Source organism: Thunnus albacares, chromosome 2 (assembly GCF_914725855.1).
Source record: "Thunnus albacares chromosome 2, fThuAlb1.1, whole genome shotgun sequence".
NCBI lineage: Eukaryota > Metazoa > Chordata > Actinopteri > Scombriformes > Scombridae > Thunnus > Thunnus albacares.
In genome coordinates this window covers 82138-100943 of record NC_058107.1, presented here as the reverse complement: position 1 = coordinate 100943, position 18806 = coordinate 82138, and the positions used below count along the sequence as shown (strand labels likewise).

General features: G+C 38.4%; 1 protein-coding gene and 1 long non-coding RNA gene across 3 annotated transcripts; one reads left to right on the top strand and one right to left on the bottom strand.

Moving 5' to 3' along the window:
* The first annotated feature begins 21 nt into the window (after nucleotides 1-21).
* On the top strand, nucleotides 22-14764 carry vamp8 (vesicle-associated membrane protein 8 (endobrevin)). 2 transcript variants are annotated; one of them, XM_044361746.1, is made up of 4 exons: nucleotides 22-287; nucleotides 3411-3587; nucleotides 4783-4863; nucleotides 13842-14764. In XM_044361746.1, exons 1-4 carry the CDS (start codon nucleotides 273-275, stop codon nucleotides 13944-13946), a joined length of 378 nt encoding a protein of 125 aa, XP_044217681.1. In that variant the 5' UTR covers nucleotides 22-272; the 3' UTR covers nucleotides 13947-14764. The 2 variants fall into 2 exon arrangements, with proteins under 2 accessions (XP_044217681.1, XP_044217672.1); XM_044361737.1 differs by lacking the exon at nucleotides 13842-14764 and having other exon boundaries at nucleotides 63-287; nucleotides 4783-7080.
* On the bottom strand, nucleotides 123-3402 carry LOC122989071. The gene is made up of 2 exons (XR_006404933.1): nucleotides 588-3402; nucleotides 123-338 (listed from the first exon to the last, which is right to left on the bottom strand). It is a non-coding gene; the product is annotated as an uncharacterized LOC122989071 (long non-coding RNA).
* Nucleotides 14765-18806: the final 4042 nt, after the last annotated feature.

The window sequence follows — 18806 nt, the reverse complement described above, 5'->3', positions numbered from 1 at the left end:
GGTTTTGGATGACCACTAAAGCAGCAGCCTGTGAACCTTTATTGTGAAACCGGGTCCGTGCAGGGCGGATGTGTCGCGGTAGACTTGACGCCTGAAGCGAAGGAATCCCGTTTGAAAAAAACCAACCAGGAAGTGAAACAGAGGAGGAAACGTATTCGCTTTGGAGGAACATCAAACTCTCAAGTCTTTAAAAAGGTTTTTAAGGGTCTTAAATAACTGCATCAGCTTCACATCCAGTGGATCCACCGGGTTCAGGCCTTGTTTCCGACACGATGGACGCTGATCCGGTAGGTGATAAAATCCTCTCCGCCGCTTCACACGACATGCAACAGGTGTATCTGCGGACACAATCAGTCACACTGGATTTAAAACTTTGTATTAAGTCTGAAAATTGATTTGATAAGTCAACGCATTAACTTTTTATTGCGAGAGGAAGTTTAACAAAATGGCCTAAGTACACCCGCAGCTGAAACTGTTCATCGTCTCTGGAGCTGCCGAGCTACTCGGTTTATTTAAGCTAACACAAAGTTTGACATTTCAAACTACTGGAAAAAATCTTCACCACCATCTTTGTTCAGTTTACTTACTGTTAAAATGTTAATTCAACATATTTCTCTCTGCTTCCCTTACTGGTTGTCTGGTAAACAGTCCAGACTCGCCTGAAGGAAAAACAACAAACTCCACTAAAAATGTGACAATTTAAGAAGAATTTATTCCCTATTAACATATTCCTAGATAAAACCCTGGCAGGCCATGATTTATGCCGTTTGTAAAGGCTGTTTTTGAAGAAGTGATCCACCTTGCATCACTCTTTTATCCCAATAAAACAAACTACAGCTGGAGGTCACTGCCTCCAAATGCAGGTAAAGTTCTCATGTTATTGGATGAAGTCTTGATTTGCTCATACATACCTATAAATTACACAGGCTCTTAAAATGATTTGTACCTAAATATTAATCCTCAATCATATCAAAGTAGTTTGAAATTGCCAATATTGATAAATTTGGCTGACATGTTTTGATTAAACTGCACCTATCGGGGCTCAAGGTCCTTGAACGTTTCCCAGGAAGTCTCAAGGTTTCCAAGGAGCAAAATGAACAAAACACAAAAGCATCATTTATTGGTAGAAAGTGTTTATTCATTTTGTCTTTCCTTCCGTGTTCTCGGCCTGCTGTGTTTCTGCTCGTATCACTAACAGATCTCAGACTCAAAGTATCGACCAATGAGGCTCCATGACAGACTCTGCTGGAGACTCGACTCACAAACGTTGCTTCATCTGCTAAACTGTTTGAAACTGTGACCTTTGTGGTTTTCAAACATTCCCCTCCGAAAAAACCTTTGAGCTTTACTGATTCAGACTGAGCTGAGAGTTGAACCAGCGTTTATTAACGACATCTTTACATCAGGCTTTGATGAACAGAAACATGGCGTCTGTATCTGTATGTGGTCGTTTCATAGAGGTGATTTTTGCATTTGACTAGATAAGGAGGTGAGCAGTCAGGATTTCATGTGGCCTATCGAGGCAAATAAAATCCTTCCTTTGCATTTACAAGCGCAGTCAAACATTTTAACAGGAAAGATTTGATTGATCTCGTTCACATGTTGGAGAGCACTTCCTCGTGTGTCTTCATAATTCTGCAGGTATCAGCTGAAGGCGTCTTATCTGTCTGCAGCTTGTTTGGTCAGTTGTTGAGTTTAACTGGAAGCTTGAAGTCACTTTCTTTGCTCAGCGGAGGAATTCGGCTTACAACAGTTCAAATGTTTGAATAGCATACTTCATGTAGCTGTCAGTGTATGAACGTCTTGTTCTGGGCTGTTTCTGTCTCTTCTCTTTTTGTAAAACCTGACACTGGATAGCTGTCAGCCATTCAGTGGGCCTCAGTGAACCACCCAGCAGTGGTACAGACAGCAGGAGGAGGAGGAATGAACTTATGACAGTTAAATAAAGGCAGAGTTACACAAGACGTACAGCGTGGCATCTGATAAGAATGCAGAAACGTATCATGTGATGAGGAGCAGAAAAAAACATGTCAAATTAAACATAAAAGTAACAACACAATGTTGTACATGATCAAAAGCAGCTTTGTTTTCTGAGGTGAATTAATGATGCTGCATGAATCAAAAAAACAGCTCGAAAGGAGAAGAAGGGAGTGAAGGAAAGAAAGAAAGGAGGAAGGAATAAAGACGGGAGGGGAGGAAACAGGACAGAACAACAGATGACGCAGCAAAACCTGCTCTGTTACCTAGAAACTGTTTTGTTTACAGTCTTGTGGTGGCCAATGGGATTCTGAAGTTACTCTGTGTACACTCACACTCACACCACATATCTATAACATTTCTACTTTGAAATCACACCTATAACTGTGTAGAGATCTCAGCTTCTCTTCCTGTTGAATGCACTTTAAAAAGAAACAATAAACCAACACTGGTCTGACAGCCGGCGGTGCAGCAGCCCGACGGACTGAAAGGACATTGACTCACACTATTGTCAGATTGATGAATCCAGTCAACGAGATAATAAATACGAGGAATTAAACACATTTTAAAGCCTTTATGGGAAAAACAGATGATACTGATTCAGTTCCACAAGAACCACATTCGAGAGTCAAGACAGCAAAACCTTGGTGACCCAAAGAATAAAAAGTTCCAAAGAGGACTTTTCAGAGGCCAGACCATGACCAGTGATCTGAAAAATGTTCAAACAGGAAAACAGACACAGTTTCTTAAACAAGCTTCACATGATCCCGTCTCTCAGTTCTTGTTAAAAACCTTCCCACCACATTCTGAACAGACTGATCCTGAACCTGAGACTACAGGACACACTGACTTTTCTCAGATACACTTAATAGTAGAGTTGAATTGATGTAATTTTGCAACATGTCTTAAATGGAAAAAGCATGCCGGGACAAGCTTGTTGCTTAAATCAAAGAGTTGAAGTGTAGATGTGTTAAGGGTTAAGTGTAACATGTGTTGAATTAGAGGGATCAGAGCAGTCTGGATACAACTGCAGACATGTACAGGATAATCACTTGGATTGCAGTTTTATGAGTCATTAATTCATATGTTATGAGTGTGTGACGTAGAGGTCGTACTAAGAAAAAGGATCCAGTGACTTGAGGTTCACCACCACATGACGTCTAATCCACAGATGCGAGTCTCTTATGCGCTGCCTCAGTGAGGAAGCTATAGTATCAGAAGCTACGCTAACAGCCAGACTCTGACAGAAACCACAGTGTATCTTTACATTAGTACCCAGAACCACATCCAAATAAACATTAGTTATCAGCCCTTTTTTTTTTATTCAGTGTAATTAATAAACTACAAGTGTGAAGTTTGGAGCAAAGCTTAAATCTGTGAAACTTTTTTCCTCAATTTAACTTCCTACATTACTTTTCTCTGCCCCATCACAGGAGCGGGGAGGAGTGGGAGGAGTGGGAGTAGCGCCTGAGCCACAAGACAAGGTTCAGACCTTGAGGGATCAGGTAGATGGAGTCAAAAACATCATGACGCAGAACGTGGACCGGATCCTGGCCCGGGGAGAGAGGCTGGACGACCTCATGGGCAAGTCAGAGGACCTGCAAGCAGGGGTCAGGAGTTTATCCTTTTATTTTTTTATGTCAGAGAGGGTTGAGTTGTGGACTGTGTTGTGGTAAATAAAGAGGCTGTCAAGCTGTGACCTCAGTGATTATCATCAGATGAACCAGCATAACAAGTTAGTATTCAAGACGGTACAGAACACAGATGAACCTTGGCTGAATGTGGCCTTTTTCTCGCTCTGACCTAAACTTTGAATGAAGTTTCTTTAGTGAGGCATTGTTCCAGCTGCACCTTGTTAGGTGATTAAGCTCGTTAACGCCACAACCTTTTGTCTGAGGTTGAAATGCCTCACTGCACAGTCAGTATAAATCTGCTTCATGGTAGGAATTTAGATTCTGTCATTGCAGGAAAAGTACAGGTGGAACTAATAACATTAACGTCAGGAAGCCGCACTAATCAGCCATCATAGACCAAACCAGGACCTTCGCTAAGCCTGCATCCCTTAGTTCATGTCACTACACCTGTCAAGCTTTCCATCTCACTCAGTTTGCAATGATAATTGTGGCAGATGAACTACTTAAAAATTGAAGTAACTATTAAAGCAATGCGTTCTTGATTTCAGACAGAGGAAGACAAATGCAGGCATCTCTTTTATTAGTCAGTGACTGGATTTTCCAGCTGAAATGACAGTTGCTAGCAGGTTATATCAGCTGTAGCTAGATAGCTAATTAAGCTAATGTTAGCTCTATTAGTTAGTTGAAAACTGTCTCCACTCGATGTTTCAACGCTTCTAGTTGACTTTTTTTAAAACCAAGAACCCTCCACAGTGGTCAGGAAGATGCACTTGGTGGCTACATACATGATATCATATCAACATGTCCCAGGCTAACAGTTCGTACTGCAGAGCTAGTTGGTCCTAGTAATGTAAGAAGGAAACATGTGAGATCAGACTGGTGTTTTATTATAACATAACACTGTTTGGCTCTGAGCTTACATTCTTGGATAAGCAAGACAGAGGTTAGATTTATGCTTTAATGTTCGTATTTTCAAACTTTTCACACTTTCACACTTTATAAGAGAAAAAGTGTTCAGGATGAGGACTAACCGGAGTATACTTCTATCTTGGATGACAAGTTTGGTAGTTGTTGCTGGAGTGTAAACTTCCCCAGATTGTAATATTAAACTATAATCTGATATATTAGCATCCAGGACCGGCTTAAACATGTATGGATTGTCTCGTCTCAGGCTCAGCACTTTAAGCAGACGTCTCAGAAAGTGGCTCGCTCCTACTGGTGGAAGAATGTCAAGCTGATCGTGATCATCGTGGTGGTCGTCCTCATCATCGTCCTCATCATCATCCTGTTGGCCACCGGAGTCATCCCCACCAGCGCCCCTGTGCCTCCTATAGTCACTCCCACCCACAACCCATAAACACACACACATAATGTACATACAGACATATTTAAATCATAAACAAATGCATTCCTATTGCACATTATACAAAAGTTTTGCAAGTCACTGCTGTCTGGTGAAACCTTTATCACTTCTGGTAACTTTCATGCTTATATTGGAATTTAAGTATTTCCTGCTTTGGTTCCAGGAACTTTAATGACACAACGAATCCTTTCAAAACACAATTCCAGCAGCCATTTTTGAGTAAGGAAGAAATCAACTTTGCTTTTTAAACAAAAGTCTCTGGAAGGTCGGAGGTCTTCATCTGACGGCAGCATAATCACTGTTCTTAAAGGACGGCTTATTCCACCGCTGGCAGCTCTTTGTTTAAGCACCAACGGTTATTTCATCCTGGCAAACAGGAAGTCAGCAAGCCCACTTTAATGTGTGTAGATGGAAATAATGAATGTAGATTCCTCTACTCTCTTACCAGACGTTATGTTTGTCTTAAATGTTATCACTTACTTGCACCTTTATAAAAGACAGTTTGTATGGTTTAAAAGATGGAAAAATGCAGCAAACACCTACCTGTAACTATTTTAGGTCACAATATATTTAATGAAAGTCTGAATCGTGTGTTGGATACATATGTTACCATTTGTGGGCTGATTCCTTTCAAAGTGCTTCCACTTTCTTTGTAGTCCAACAATCGAGTAATCATTCCTAGAAGTTCTTTTCATATTTGTCAGATAGTTTATTATTATAAACATAAGACTACTTTAGCTGTTTCTAATATGTTGTAATAAGCTCCTTAATTTGTATTGAAGGCTTGTGATTGTAGAGAGGTTTGTATTCTGTCAATAGTATATACCGTCAGCGTTAAAGAAACAATTTTTATGCTCTAAAAACATCTGTTGTTGGACAAAAATCACATAATAGTGAAATTAGGAAACCAAGAACTTAATTGATGAATTGTGTGGTTTTTTGACTAAACAGAAATGTGTAGTGTTGAGAAGGGAAGATATCGAAGAGTTTGTAGATTTGTACATTTGTGTTGTGCAGTATAATTGGTCTTTTTAACTGATCATGTTAATTCTCTTCCTCTAACTCTAGAAATATTGCAGCTTGTGAGCTCAGACACAGTTTTCTTGTTTCACTCTTTTTCTTCACAGCAGAGGTCACTGATTAGTCGATTGACAGAAAGTTTTTGGAGCTCCACATTTTTAACACAGAGCTTTACTTTGATTTAAGAAACAGACCAGCAGGGACAGCTGTTAAAGGTCAATTCCCACAAGTCTAGTGTTGGAGGATCCAAGCTGAGAGAGATCACTTACAGCCCCTCCATGGCTCCCCCTGCCGGGTTCATGTCAACCAATAGGCCCTCGTAATCACAAAAAACACATATTCCAAAACATGTAGTGTTTAATCTGGAGCAAAGATGTTGTGTGTCTGTAACTGTATCATAAGCATCTCCCACCTCGCTCTGCTGTTACAGTAACTGGTTTAGCTTCAAAGAGGTCAAAATAATTCCCATTATGAACTGTATATAGTAACACATTCATATCTATATCTATATATAATATATATATATTAGCAACAGCCTTTAACTAATATGTTAGAGTATCCATTCTTTAGAGGCTATTTATTTAATGCGTTATGTTATTGGTGTGCCTTCTTTTTTTAATCAGAAATGATCCACTGAAAGCTGTTTGTGTATAAACAGATTATCCAAAATGATTCATCAGAAATGGTACAATTCAATTACTATGTTGTCAATCAGTTTCTAGAAGTAGGTATGAAGAGTAGGCTGTGTTGGAACATATTCTCCTTTTGTACATGCTTCTGGGGGGCAGTAGTGCTCGTCTCATTGCCTTCTTCACACACTCATGCTGACCTGATCCGTGCTGTGTGAGGCCACAATCATATTTCTGTTCATCTGCAGATCTGTCACTGTGTTAGAGGTTTTTCCCACCTTTAACTCTTCTTAAGTTGAATCCACATTCTGAAAACAGATTAATCCTGGTCAGCAGACCTGTGATGTAGCTGTAATGTCTGCTTACCAGAATTCACAAGTGTCTTATTCTTATGATTTATTGTCTTTAACAGTTTTAATGGTCTGATATCAAATAAAAAGTATTTACTTCTGCTAAAGTTGTGATGGTGTGCCTTCCTTTGCTGTTTGTTGAATTGCCACAAGATGGAGACAGAGAGTTGATAAGGTTTGAAGAAGCAGATCAGAGGAGTCTCAAATGGATTTGAACCTCTTGAGCCACATACAGACTCGGTCAGTTCCTCTCCAAAACTTTGCTCAAACTTCCACCGCTGTTCCAAGGCTGCAGCTAACAGTTTCAAGCTATTATTCATTAATCCTCCCGTTATTTCTCAATTTATTGTAATTTCCCAAAGCCCAAATTGATCTTCAATCTTCAGATATCTTTTGTCCAACCACCAGTCCAAATCCAAATATTCACTTATAATTAATTCAGATATTCAGTTTATTATTGTAGAAGATGAATAAATCCAGGAAATGGTCACATTTGTCGGGCTGTAAGCAGCAAAAATAGTTGCAAATTAATCAACTAATTGTTTCAGATGTAAAAAACAAAACACTGAACACGTCACAGTAAAGGACATGTAACTTTAAAGAAATTAAATTAGTATTGCAAACACTGCAACGGAATATAAGTATCACTTTTAAGTAGAACTTACATAAAGTTAGAAGGAGTTGCAAAACACATTTGAAAAAGAATGATCAGAATGAGAGCAGAGGCTGAGAGTCAATCACCTTGAAAGAATCTCTGAATGCCTTACCAACAATTCCACAAGTCAGCAAATCCAGGTCATAGCCGACATTGGTTAGGACAGTCACATGATCAACTGTAGTAATTGAAAACTGTCTGAGAATACATTAAACGAATCCTAATCAGAGAGCACGAAGTCAAACAATCGCAGCTATCCAGTGAGTCCTGAATTCTTACAAAGACTAAACACAAAGCACAGCTGAGGCTGATGGGATTTTATTATTTTTGCAGGTGTTTGGTCATAAACCAAAGTGTTGGAACAGTTTAAATATTGACCTGATGATGGCATGAAAAGTCAGGGTATCACCAAAGTTGTTACAATTCATCCTGAGGAGGACATGAATGTGTTTCATGGTAATCCATCCATATGTGGAGCCATAAATGTGTTCATGGTGGCACTAGAGGAAAGGTCATGGGATCATTTGAGTCATTAGGATTCATTCTCTGAAGATCACAACCAAAGTGGTGGACTGACCAGTAGACCATCAGAACCATCAGTCAGTCACACATCATAGTTAAGTCTTTAGAAATGATGAAATGGGTGAGAGATGGTTTGTTAATCTTGAGTGTAAACTGTCAATTATAAAGAGAAAGGCAGTTTGATTTTATGGGACTGACGATGTTACTGGTTGGACACTTCTGGTTCTCCCACTAATGCAGGATGACATCACCACTGAAGATGCCCTGTTTTTCAGGAAGTTCAAGAGTTCATGTCATGGATCTATAAAAGCACTGAAGATGTGACAGCTTTTGCACATACACAGCTAGAGACAGGGCAGAGAGACAGAGATGGTAAGTGAACAGCAGCTTCATTTTATAGGCTAATTTGCTTTACAATAAATGTTAACACAACTTAAAGAGAGAGAGAAGTAGAAAGGCATTTTTGTTTTGGCAGATGTTTTTTTAATATACATTGATCCTCCATAATCTAATGTAATGATGGGACACTAGCTGCTGTGAACTTCAAAATCTTCTATTTAAATTACAAATATTTATTCCAGGAAAAAAAGATTAAAAAGCTTTGCCAGTGACTGCACTTATTTGGAAATTTGGGTCAGGTTGAAACAAAAATTATTTGAAAGATAAATTTCATTTCAAGATTTTGAACATATTAAGTGATACAAAATGCATTTTGGCAGTATGGGCAGTCATCAACAACACATGCATTGTCTTACAATAATTACTAACCCTAACCCTGTCAACTTCTAAGATGCTGCTGTCCTCTCATGGCTCAGAGGGTCAAGGAGAAATCTCTCAGGATATCAATTGCGCTGAGGTCAAACAAGTATGTGGTCACCCAGGCTGCTGTTGTTTTGATCATTTACTGCCCAGGCCCTTGGGTGACGCTGTTTCCTCAGATAGAGGTTACTGTAAACATTGTTCATGATCTGGGAAAACCTGCCTGACTTGATAACGTTTGTTTCATGTCTCATAACTTGTTCTTCTTGTCACTTAAGCTTCATCCAAGCCTTTGTTTCATTACACACTTTAAAAAATAACTAGCTCAGCTATAAAGCTACAAATGAATGTAATCCTGATTTTATCCAAGAGAGGGTTTTGTTAGTCATTAGGAGGTGGATCCTGGGACATTAAAGTTGAAAAGACTCTCATAGCCAATACCAGCTGTCATGCACACTAATTAATCCTGATAGTAAATAATTTGATATCTTCCTCAGATCCTGGTGCCATGTTAATTAATCTTGCTTATCCTACATTCTTTGAAGTGTGTTGAATTAGAGGGAAAGGAGCAGGCTAGATACAAGTTTGAACGTGCACAGGCCAATCACTGAAATATGCTCTAAAGCATCCTTTAATGTGCAGAGGTGCTGTCAAAGGCCTCTGTGACCTGGCTCACTGAACAGCCTAGCAGCAGTACAGAGATATTCCCTTCTCAAGTTCTTAAGCGAGCTTTGCTCTTCTGACCAATCAGATGAGGCTAAAGTTAAAGGAGGTCACGGCTGTCAATTCTCATGTGAAGCTAGCTCGATTTACAGAATTTGCACATTATAACTTTAAGTACCAGTAGCAATACCATACTATATAATTACTCACTTGTACTTTTCACAAAAGCAAAAGTTCTGTATTCTAAAGTGCAGAAGTACCATCAGAAAAAAGTACTTAAAGTAAAAGTACTCATTATTCAAAATGGCCCCGTCATAGTAAATAAAAAATACATCATAGAGGATTTTATAAAAGTATACAATAAAGTACTATAAATATGTGATTCTCAACTGGTGGGTCGTGACCCAAAAGTATATATATATCTCTCTCTCTCTGTCTATATATATATATATATATATATATATATATATATATATACAGTTCTGTGCAAAAGTTTTAGGCACTTTAGATGTTTAGATTCTTATTCATAATGTAATACCATCAGGGAGGCATCTGATCGGTCCCAAACTTATTCTGCGACATGACAATGACCCCAAATATACAGCCAGAGAACTATTTTAAGACAACAAGAAAAATGAGTCCTGCAACAGATGGTTTGGCCCTTATCAGATCCGATCTCATCTCAACATCATGGAGTCAGTCTGGGATCACATGAAGAGACAGACGCAGGTGGGACGCCTAAATCCTCAGAAAGATACAGGAACAACCGACCTGCCAAGTACCTGAAAAACTGTTTGCAGGTGTACCGAGGAGAACTGCTGCTGTTTTAAAGGCAAAGCTGCTCACAGCAAATATTGATTCATTTAGGTTTCTGCTGTTTACTCAACTTTGTAAGAAGTGAATTGATAACAATTTATAGCAATATTTTTGTAAGCATTCTCACTTTACTTTTAGTGCCTAAGACTTTTGCACAGTACTGTGTATATATATATATATATATATATATATATATATATATGTATACTATAACTATGTAAAACTATATAGTGAATAAAAATAATAGAAATAAAATAATATGAATTATTATGTAATTGGTGTATTACTGATACGTTAACATATAAGCTGCCTCATTCATTAGCTTTCAGCCTGTACACATCACCCGTCAATGCTTATATAACTGACACTTCAACTATCTCTGGCACTTCATCTTCAAACATTTCAACTGCTTTCATCTTGTTTCCTCAACTGACAGTTCAACTGCTTTCAGCATCTATCAGCTGACACTTCATTTAATTCTTCCTCTTCAATGACACTTTAAACACTTCACTGTCACTGCTTATAGAACAACTGACACATCAACTATTCACCTATATGTGGCGCTTGAGCTTCACCTTAGATTTAAACTGCTTCCAGTGTTTACAGTTCAACTGACATTTCAGCGCCGACTCTTCAATTGACAGTTCACCTGCTTTGAGCTCTTACTCTTCAATGGTTAGTTTAACTACTTTCAGTGTTTATATACAAACTGTCAATTCATTCTCAAATAAAGATGTTGTTAAACTATGACCTTAGCATTAATCGTAATCATAAACCAATATAACAGCAGAGGCCATCCCACATTCAAGACACTACAGAAAACACATGAAGCTTTCTCCTGCTTTAACTAAACTTTGATTAAAGCTTGTTAACCCAACAACCTTTTGTCTGTGGTTCAAATGCCTCACTGCACAGGTTGTGTTGCTCATCATACTTTCTCTCAAGTATACAACCTGTAATTCTAGTTTTCTCATTCCAGGAAATGTTGTTTTCCTCTTCAAGGACATGCTTGGTATTATGACAGTGACAACATCATGCCAAGCACCTGTTAGAAACTTAGAACCTCCTGCTGTCTCATCAAACACGTCATTCTCGAGGTGACATTTGGACTTGTCATAACAGAAAAGGCACCGCTGTATGTAATCACATACAATTACATGCGCACTAGTATCCTGGTTTTGATCATATTTGTGATCAACTGACAGTTCAACTGCTTTCAGCATCTATCAACTGACACTTCATTTAATTCTTCCTCTTCAACTGATACTTAAAACACTTCACTGTCACTGCTTATAAAACAACCGACATATCAACTATTCAACTATATCTGGTGCTTGAGCTTCAACTGAGATTTATTTTGCTTTCAGTGTTTGCAGTTCAACTGACATTTTAACAGTTTTTAGTACCCACTCTTCAATTGACAGTTCACCTGCTTTGAGCTCTTACTCTTCAGTGGTTAGTTTAACTACTTTCAGTGTTTACATACAAACTGACAATTCATCTGCCTGCAGGGTTTAAACTTGAACAAAAAATTTCAGTGTCTTTCAGCTGTTGCATTAACAACAGAGACTTCAAACCCTTTCACTGCTTCGTCTACTAACACTTCAACTGCTTTAACCACTTAAACTCCCATACAACATCTCACATGCATACATTTAACATTTCAAGACATTTGAACTTATTTTAAGTGTTTGCACCTACAGTTTTCAGCAGTGAGCACACCTACATGTTTTTCAGGAAATGTATTCTAGTTTTAACTACTTTAAAATATATTGGATAATTTATCTGTAACAAAACAATGCACTATTATAAAGTGAATATTTGCCCATAAAGTATAAGATGTCAAATAGAAATGCTCCAGTAAGGTCAAAGTAGTAGATACCTAAGATATGATTAAATTCTTGCATTTAGTGCCACTTACCACTACTTGTGTCCCATAGCAGGAGCAGGGAGGAGTGGCAGCAGAGCCAGTGCCACAAAACAAGATACAAGCCATACATTATCAGATAGGTGAGGTAGAAGACAAGATGAAAGAGAACATGAAACAAATCCTGGAGCAAGTGGACAAGCTGGACAACGCCGTCAAAAAGTCAGGAAATGGAAGAAGCGGTCAGTCTCACTGCCAGAATTTATCCCTTTTACTTTGTCATGTGTCTTTTACATGAGGTCAAATAAATGTGTTGTTAAACTATGACCTTAGCATTCACTGTAATCATAAACCAATATAACAGCAGAGGCCATCCCACATTCAAGACACTACAGAAAACACATGAAGCTTTCTCCTGCTTTAACCTCAACTTTGAATTAAGCTTGTTAACCCAACAACCTTTTGTCTGTGGTTCAAATGCTTCACTGCATAGGTTGTGTTGCTCATCATACTTTCTCTAAAGTATACAACCTGTCATTCTAGTTTTCTCATTCCAGGAAATGTTGTGTTTTCCTCTTTCAGTAAGCGCTTGCTAGTTTAATAAATCTGAGTTCAAACAGAGACCAGAATTTATGTGGTATAAATGACAGAGACCTCAGAATAACCGACACCAGACCACAAAAGTATCAGGCAAAATGGAAATCTTTATTAAGTTAACACCAATAAAAAAGTTGCTGTGATGTGTGATGTGCAACACACATCACAGCAACTTCAGGAAGCGCCTGGGAGCTCACCACACTGCTCACAGTGGAGTCACACATCTACTTTAAGAAATGAATGAGCGCAGGCACACCGCAGAGAAGCTCGCTCTCCACACCCTTCCCCCTTTTCCAGAGTCCAACAGCTGCGCAATCAGTCACAGCTGACACTCATTACTTCATCGCTTGTCAGTCCAATCAAGGTATCTTCACCAATTCACATCACAGTATTATGACAGTGACAACATCATGCCAAGCACCTGTTAGAAACTTAGAACCTCCTGCTATCTCATCAAACATGTCATTCTCGAGGTGACGTTTGGACTTCTCCTAACAGAAAACGCACCGCTGTATATAATTACATTATGAGTGCGTTTACATGCACACTAGTAGCTAGTAGCACTCGCACGGTTTTGAGTCTTATCCTGGTTTGATCGTATTCGTGATATGTTGTTTCCATAGAACATGAGAAACCTGGTTTCTATTTGAGTACTCCAGGTAGCATGTTCAGGTTTCTCAAAACCGGGACAAGGTGTGCAAAGCATAACCAGGATACTCCAAAAACCTGATCATAACCAGGATACTAGTGCGCATGTAAATGCAGCAGTGAACCAGGGTGCACGGTGAATGGATTGCAGACATTATTAAGGTTACTAGTTACACCATTATTTAAAAAGCCCAAATATAAAAAAACTCTGCTAGCGTATGCTTGTAGGTTTTGATGACATTGATGGTTTTGACTGTTTTGATGTCTGTCCATCTTCAATGGATTGTCTCATCTCCCTCCCTGCTCAGGCTCTGCACTCGTGATCGATCGTGATCATCGTGGTGGTCGTCCTCATCATCGTCCTCATCATCATCCTGTTGGCCACCGGAGTCATCCCCACCAGCGCCCCTGTGCCTCCTACAGTCAATCCCAACTCCAAGCCATAAACACACACATAATGTACATACAGACATATTTAAACAACATATTTCTATTGCACATTATACAAAGCATTGCATGAATCCCTTTTTTTCACGGGGGCCTTAATTATCAACTATTGCATACATGCACAGTCAAAAAATGAGCCACTGCAAAATGCAGTTTGTGAGTTCCCTGGCTCAGCCTGACACAGTGCTCCTGTTTCACTCTTTCTTTGTGTTTACACTGAAGTGAAGCAACAGAGATCACAGAGGAATTGAATGACAGAAAACAGGCCCAGATTTTAGAGGCACAGGAGCTCCACACTTAAACACAGGATTCAGTACTTTGATTTAATAAACAGACCAGCAGGGACAGCTGTTAAAGGTCAGTTTTCAGGCCCATGTCTGTTCCCACATGTCTAGTGTTGGAGGATCTCTCTCAGCCATCCAGATGAGAGAGATCGTTTACAGCCCCTGCATGGCTCCCCTGCTGGACCCATGTCAACCAATAATAAACAGCTTCTAACAAAAACCAAAAATTTATTCCAAAACATTTTTATAATAGTCTTGAGCAATGATCTTGTGTATCTGTACCTGTGACAACATCATCTCCCACCTCTCACTGCTGTTACTGGAACCAGTTTAGCTTCAAAGAGGTCAAAATAATTCCTATCATGAACTGTATTTTGTCAAAACATTCACATTTATATATATATTTGCAACAGCCTTTCATGTGTTAATGAAAGTATTTGTTCTTTAGATGCTATTTACTTATGCTTTATTCATGTACTTTTTCAAATCATAAATTGACCTGTAAAATCTGTATGTAAATAAAAAAATCTTCACAAAATGAATAAAGTTAATCATAAAGAACTAGGAATAAAAAGTAGGCAAAATATATTAGAAAGAAATTCTCCAATGTTTTTCACATGCTTCGGTAGTTTCAGTCTTATTGCCTTTTCACACATGAATAATGAGCTGATCCATGCTGAGTGAGGCCAAGATCATTGTCTGTTCATACAGACTTCAGCTGCAGCAGATCTGTTGCTGTGTTTAAAGATTTTTTTCCAATGTCTTTATCTGTTTGATTAGCAGAATTCACATGGGTTTCGATGGTCTGTATATACAGACAGGTGACAAATGGAAAAGGAAAAGCCAAAGACAAAGGAAAAAACAACATAAAGTGTCTTCGTAAGGTGTTGGGCCACCATGTGCCACCAGAACAGCTTCAGTGTGCCTCGGCATTGATTCTACAGATCTCTGAATTCTTCTGGAGGGATGAACACCATTTTTCAGAAAGATTGTCCCTCATTCGGTGTTTTGATGATGGTGGTGGAGAGCGCTGTCCAAAATCTCCCATAGGTGTTCACTTGGGTTAAGATCTGGTGACTGTGAAGGCACCACAGTCTCGTGCCCTGTGAATCAAGGCATTGTCATCCTGGAAGAGACCACTCCCATCAGGATAGAAATGTTTCATCATTAGATAAAGGTAATCACTCAGTGACTCAGTATTGATTAGCAGTGACCCTTCCCTCTAAGGGAACAAGTGGACCCAAACCATGCCAGCAAAATTCCCCCCACAGCGTAACAGAGCCACTGGATCCCCTCACTGTAGGGGTCAAGCATTCAGACCTGTACCGGTTTTTCCTTTAATTTGTCACCCGTCTGTATAATAAATACTTTTGTTTCTTACCCATTTGCTTTTTGGTAAATTTCCACAAGATGGAGACAGAGAGTCTGACCAATCTGAGACTTGTCGTGGATCAGTAGGAATTCCCCCCGCAGCTTCTCTGGTGATGAAACTATGTAGGGCAAGTTGGGCAACATGACACTTTTGCTCACACTTTTGGTTTCTGTTCATTCTTTGGAATTACAAACAAGCAATGAGCAATAGGAAAAAGCTGAAAATCATTTTGGTGTATACAAAAGACATTCCACCTCACAGAAAGTGGGTCACATTTGGTTGAGTACTGGAAGAATGCAGTAAGAAAAAGAAGGGGTATACTACAAATCAGGCCCAGCTGGTGAGGTTAGTTGCCAGCACGCTTAAGTGTGCACACATCTGTTTTCAAGTGAGGAGAGATCAGTAGAACTTTAAGGTTTATTATTACTGATGATTTAGAAATTCTCATAATTGTTTCTGCTGTTAGTCAGTTATGAAATAATTCTTATTTTAATTTCTGATTTTAAAGCTCTCCTGAATTCAGTGCCCTAAATGAAAGGCAACAGATATTTCCAAATCTTGAGATATGCTCACCAAACATCAAATGTAACAGAACGCATTCAAACCAAACAACCTATAGAAGGAGTACCAAGCAAGCCAAAACTCAGGCAGACTGTTAGACAGGTTGTAACAGGCTCACCTCCCCTGTTGACTCAACAACAGTGAACCTCTGCATCCCATCGGTGTGAATGTGCTGTTTTGTCAACAAGCAGTGACTGAAATATTAAGGTTTTATCCCCGTGACAAAAGTCCTGATGAGTTTTTGGAACAACAGTCTCTGAGACAAACACAAACAGCACTGAAAGCCCTTTTGTTACTGATGGGAAATCAGCTCAGACTCAGACTGTTGTAGTCATGCGGATGTGAGTCTACCATCCATTGACGACTATTATACAATGATGCAGAGGGAGGGTGTTCAGTATGCTGAATATGGCCTTTGTATTTGTCCAGTTTTTTCCCAGAAGAAGCCTTTTGTTGGCTGGGTCTTTGACCCCGGCAGCTCTGACCTGACAAAATCTCATGTGCTGCCTCAGTTAGAAAAATGTTCAATACTCTATCCCACATGTATTATGATCGTTATATGGTCATTTTGATGAGGTGATAGTAAAACAAAAGTGGTTAGGAGCAAATGCAGGTTTATCAAGGTCAGTGATATTCAGTACTAAAGTAGACTGACTAGACAATGCTATAGACCATATCATGTGATACTACACAACACTCTACTATACATGCTATGGTACAGTATAATATGGTATGGTATATGGTATAATGTAGTATACTATATGGGGACTATAATACAATACTATACAATACTAATATACTAACTATGCCCTAATATACCTGTATACCATTGTATGGTAGTAGTAGTATACTAGACTAGTGTAGACTATACAATACCATGATATAAGACTATACTATACCATACTGCACTTCACTATACTATATTAAACTATACCATACTATACTTCAAATACTATACAGTACTATAATATGGTATAGAAAGGTACAGTAAACACTGCACAACACTATATTATACAGCACTATACTATTCCATACTCTATTATTGTATGGTATACTACAGAAGTACTATACTACACCACACTACACTTCATGTCTATACTGTACTATATTATATTATGGTATAATATGATATAGTACAGTATAGTATAATATACACTAGACTAGACTAGGCTCTGGTATAGACCATACTATATGAAACTACACTACACTACACTACACTATACTAGTGTAGTAGTACTACACTATACTATACTATACTATACTATACTATACTATACTATACTATACTATACTATACGATAGTAGACTAGACTAGATAATACTATACTGTAGTAGGACCAGAATAGGCTAGACTAGACAATACTGTTATTTACCATACTATTCGATTAAATACTATACTATACTATGCTATGCTATGCTATGCTATGCTATGCTATGCTATGCTATGCTATGCTATGCTATGCTATGCACTGCTATGATATGCTATGCTATACTATCCTATTCTATACTATGGTAGGATATAATAAGGTATAGTATAAAACTACACTACTATACTATACTATACTATGCTATGCTATACTATGATATGATATGCTATGCTATACTATCCTATACAATACTATGGTAGGATATAATAAGGTATAGTATAAAACTACACTACTATACTATACTACTACTACTATATCATACTATGGCAAGTGTCAATATGATGGCATGCCACAGCTTTAAACCACTGACTTGATATGATATCATTTGTTTCACAGTTTTAGCTTGGATCAGGTAATAAAACTTGTTAAAAGGAAGCAGTTGCAGGAACAGGCTGTTTCTTGTTTCCCCTCTGATAAAAGCAGATTATTGGTTTGGTTGCATTTATTCATGGTTATCATTAGGTCTGTGTTGATTCACATGGACCGGGTCTTTCTCTTTACTGTTTACTATTGAAGAGGCATATCACTAATACTTCCCAGAAATGCAAACAATGCTGGATAATTTCATAATGGAAATGAAAAGAGCAGTTCAAACCCTTCAATGAGGAATATGGCTATAAAATTATATATTATAGTGTGGTATGACAAGGTAAAGCATTCTACTAAAAAACACTACACTACTACACTGCTTCAAATAAACAAAGGCCCCTGGAAAAATCCATTACATATTACAATCACATACTTTTCCCTCCCACAGGACGTATCTATAATCTGTTCTAGTTGTGTATTTACTTTCATATCCCTACTGGGCTGCAGTCTCATACCATTTGCTGCTCAGCATCCCAGTGCTTCCAACTTTAACCTTTAAACAATATGTTAGTTAGTTAAGTTAGTTAAATTTATTCATTGGACATGGACATCAAAATAGCATCAGAACTGCAACATACAATTATGCACAGGCACCAGATGCACTGTCTTCAGTGTTTGTGGCGAAATGCTAAAATACAACACCTGTCCACAGGAGGCTTAAAAAAAAAAAATTTAGAATATAAAATTAAATGTAAGGAAGAAAAGGAAAACAGAAAGATGAGAGGAAAAACAAGAATACATGCACAAATACATAAATAAAAAATACAGGTGTCTATACAGGGGTATTAGTTGTGAGAACAGTGCTGTTTCTCTTTTAGCCATAATTTAATACCTATGTTAAAAACG

Bases quoted from the DNA above. Each gene is read 5' to 3' on its own strand.
- vamp8 (XM_044361746.1), top strand. The intron at 3,588-4,782 runs GTCAGGAGTTTA...GTCTCGTCTCAG, and splicing joins CAGAGGACCTGCAAGCAGGG to GCTCAGCACTTTAAGCAGAC. The intron at 4,864-13,841 runs GTGGTCGTCCTC...GTGATCATCGTG, and splicing joins AGCTGATCGTGATCATCGTG to GTGGTCGTCCTCATCATCGT.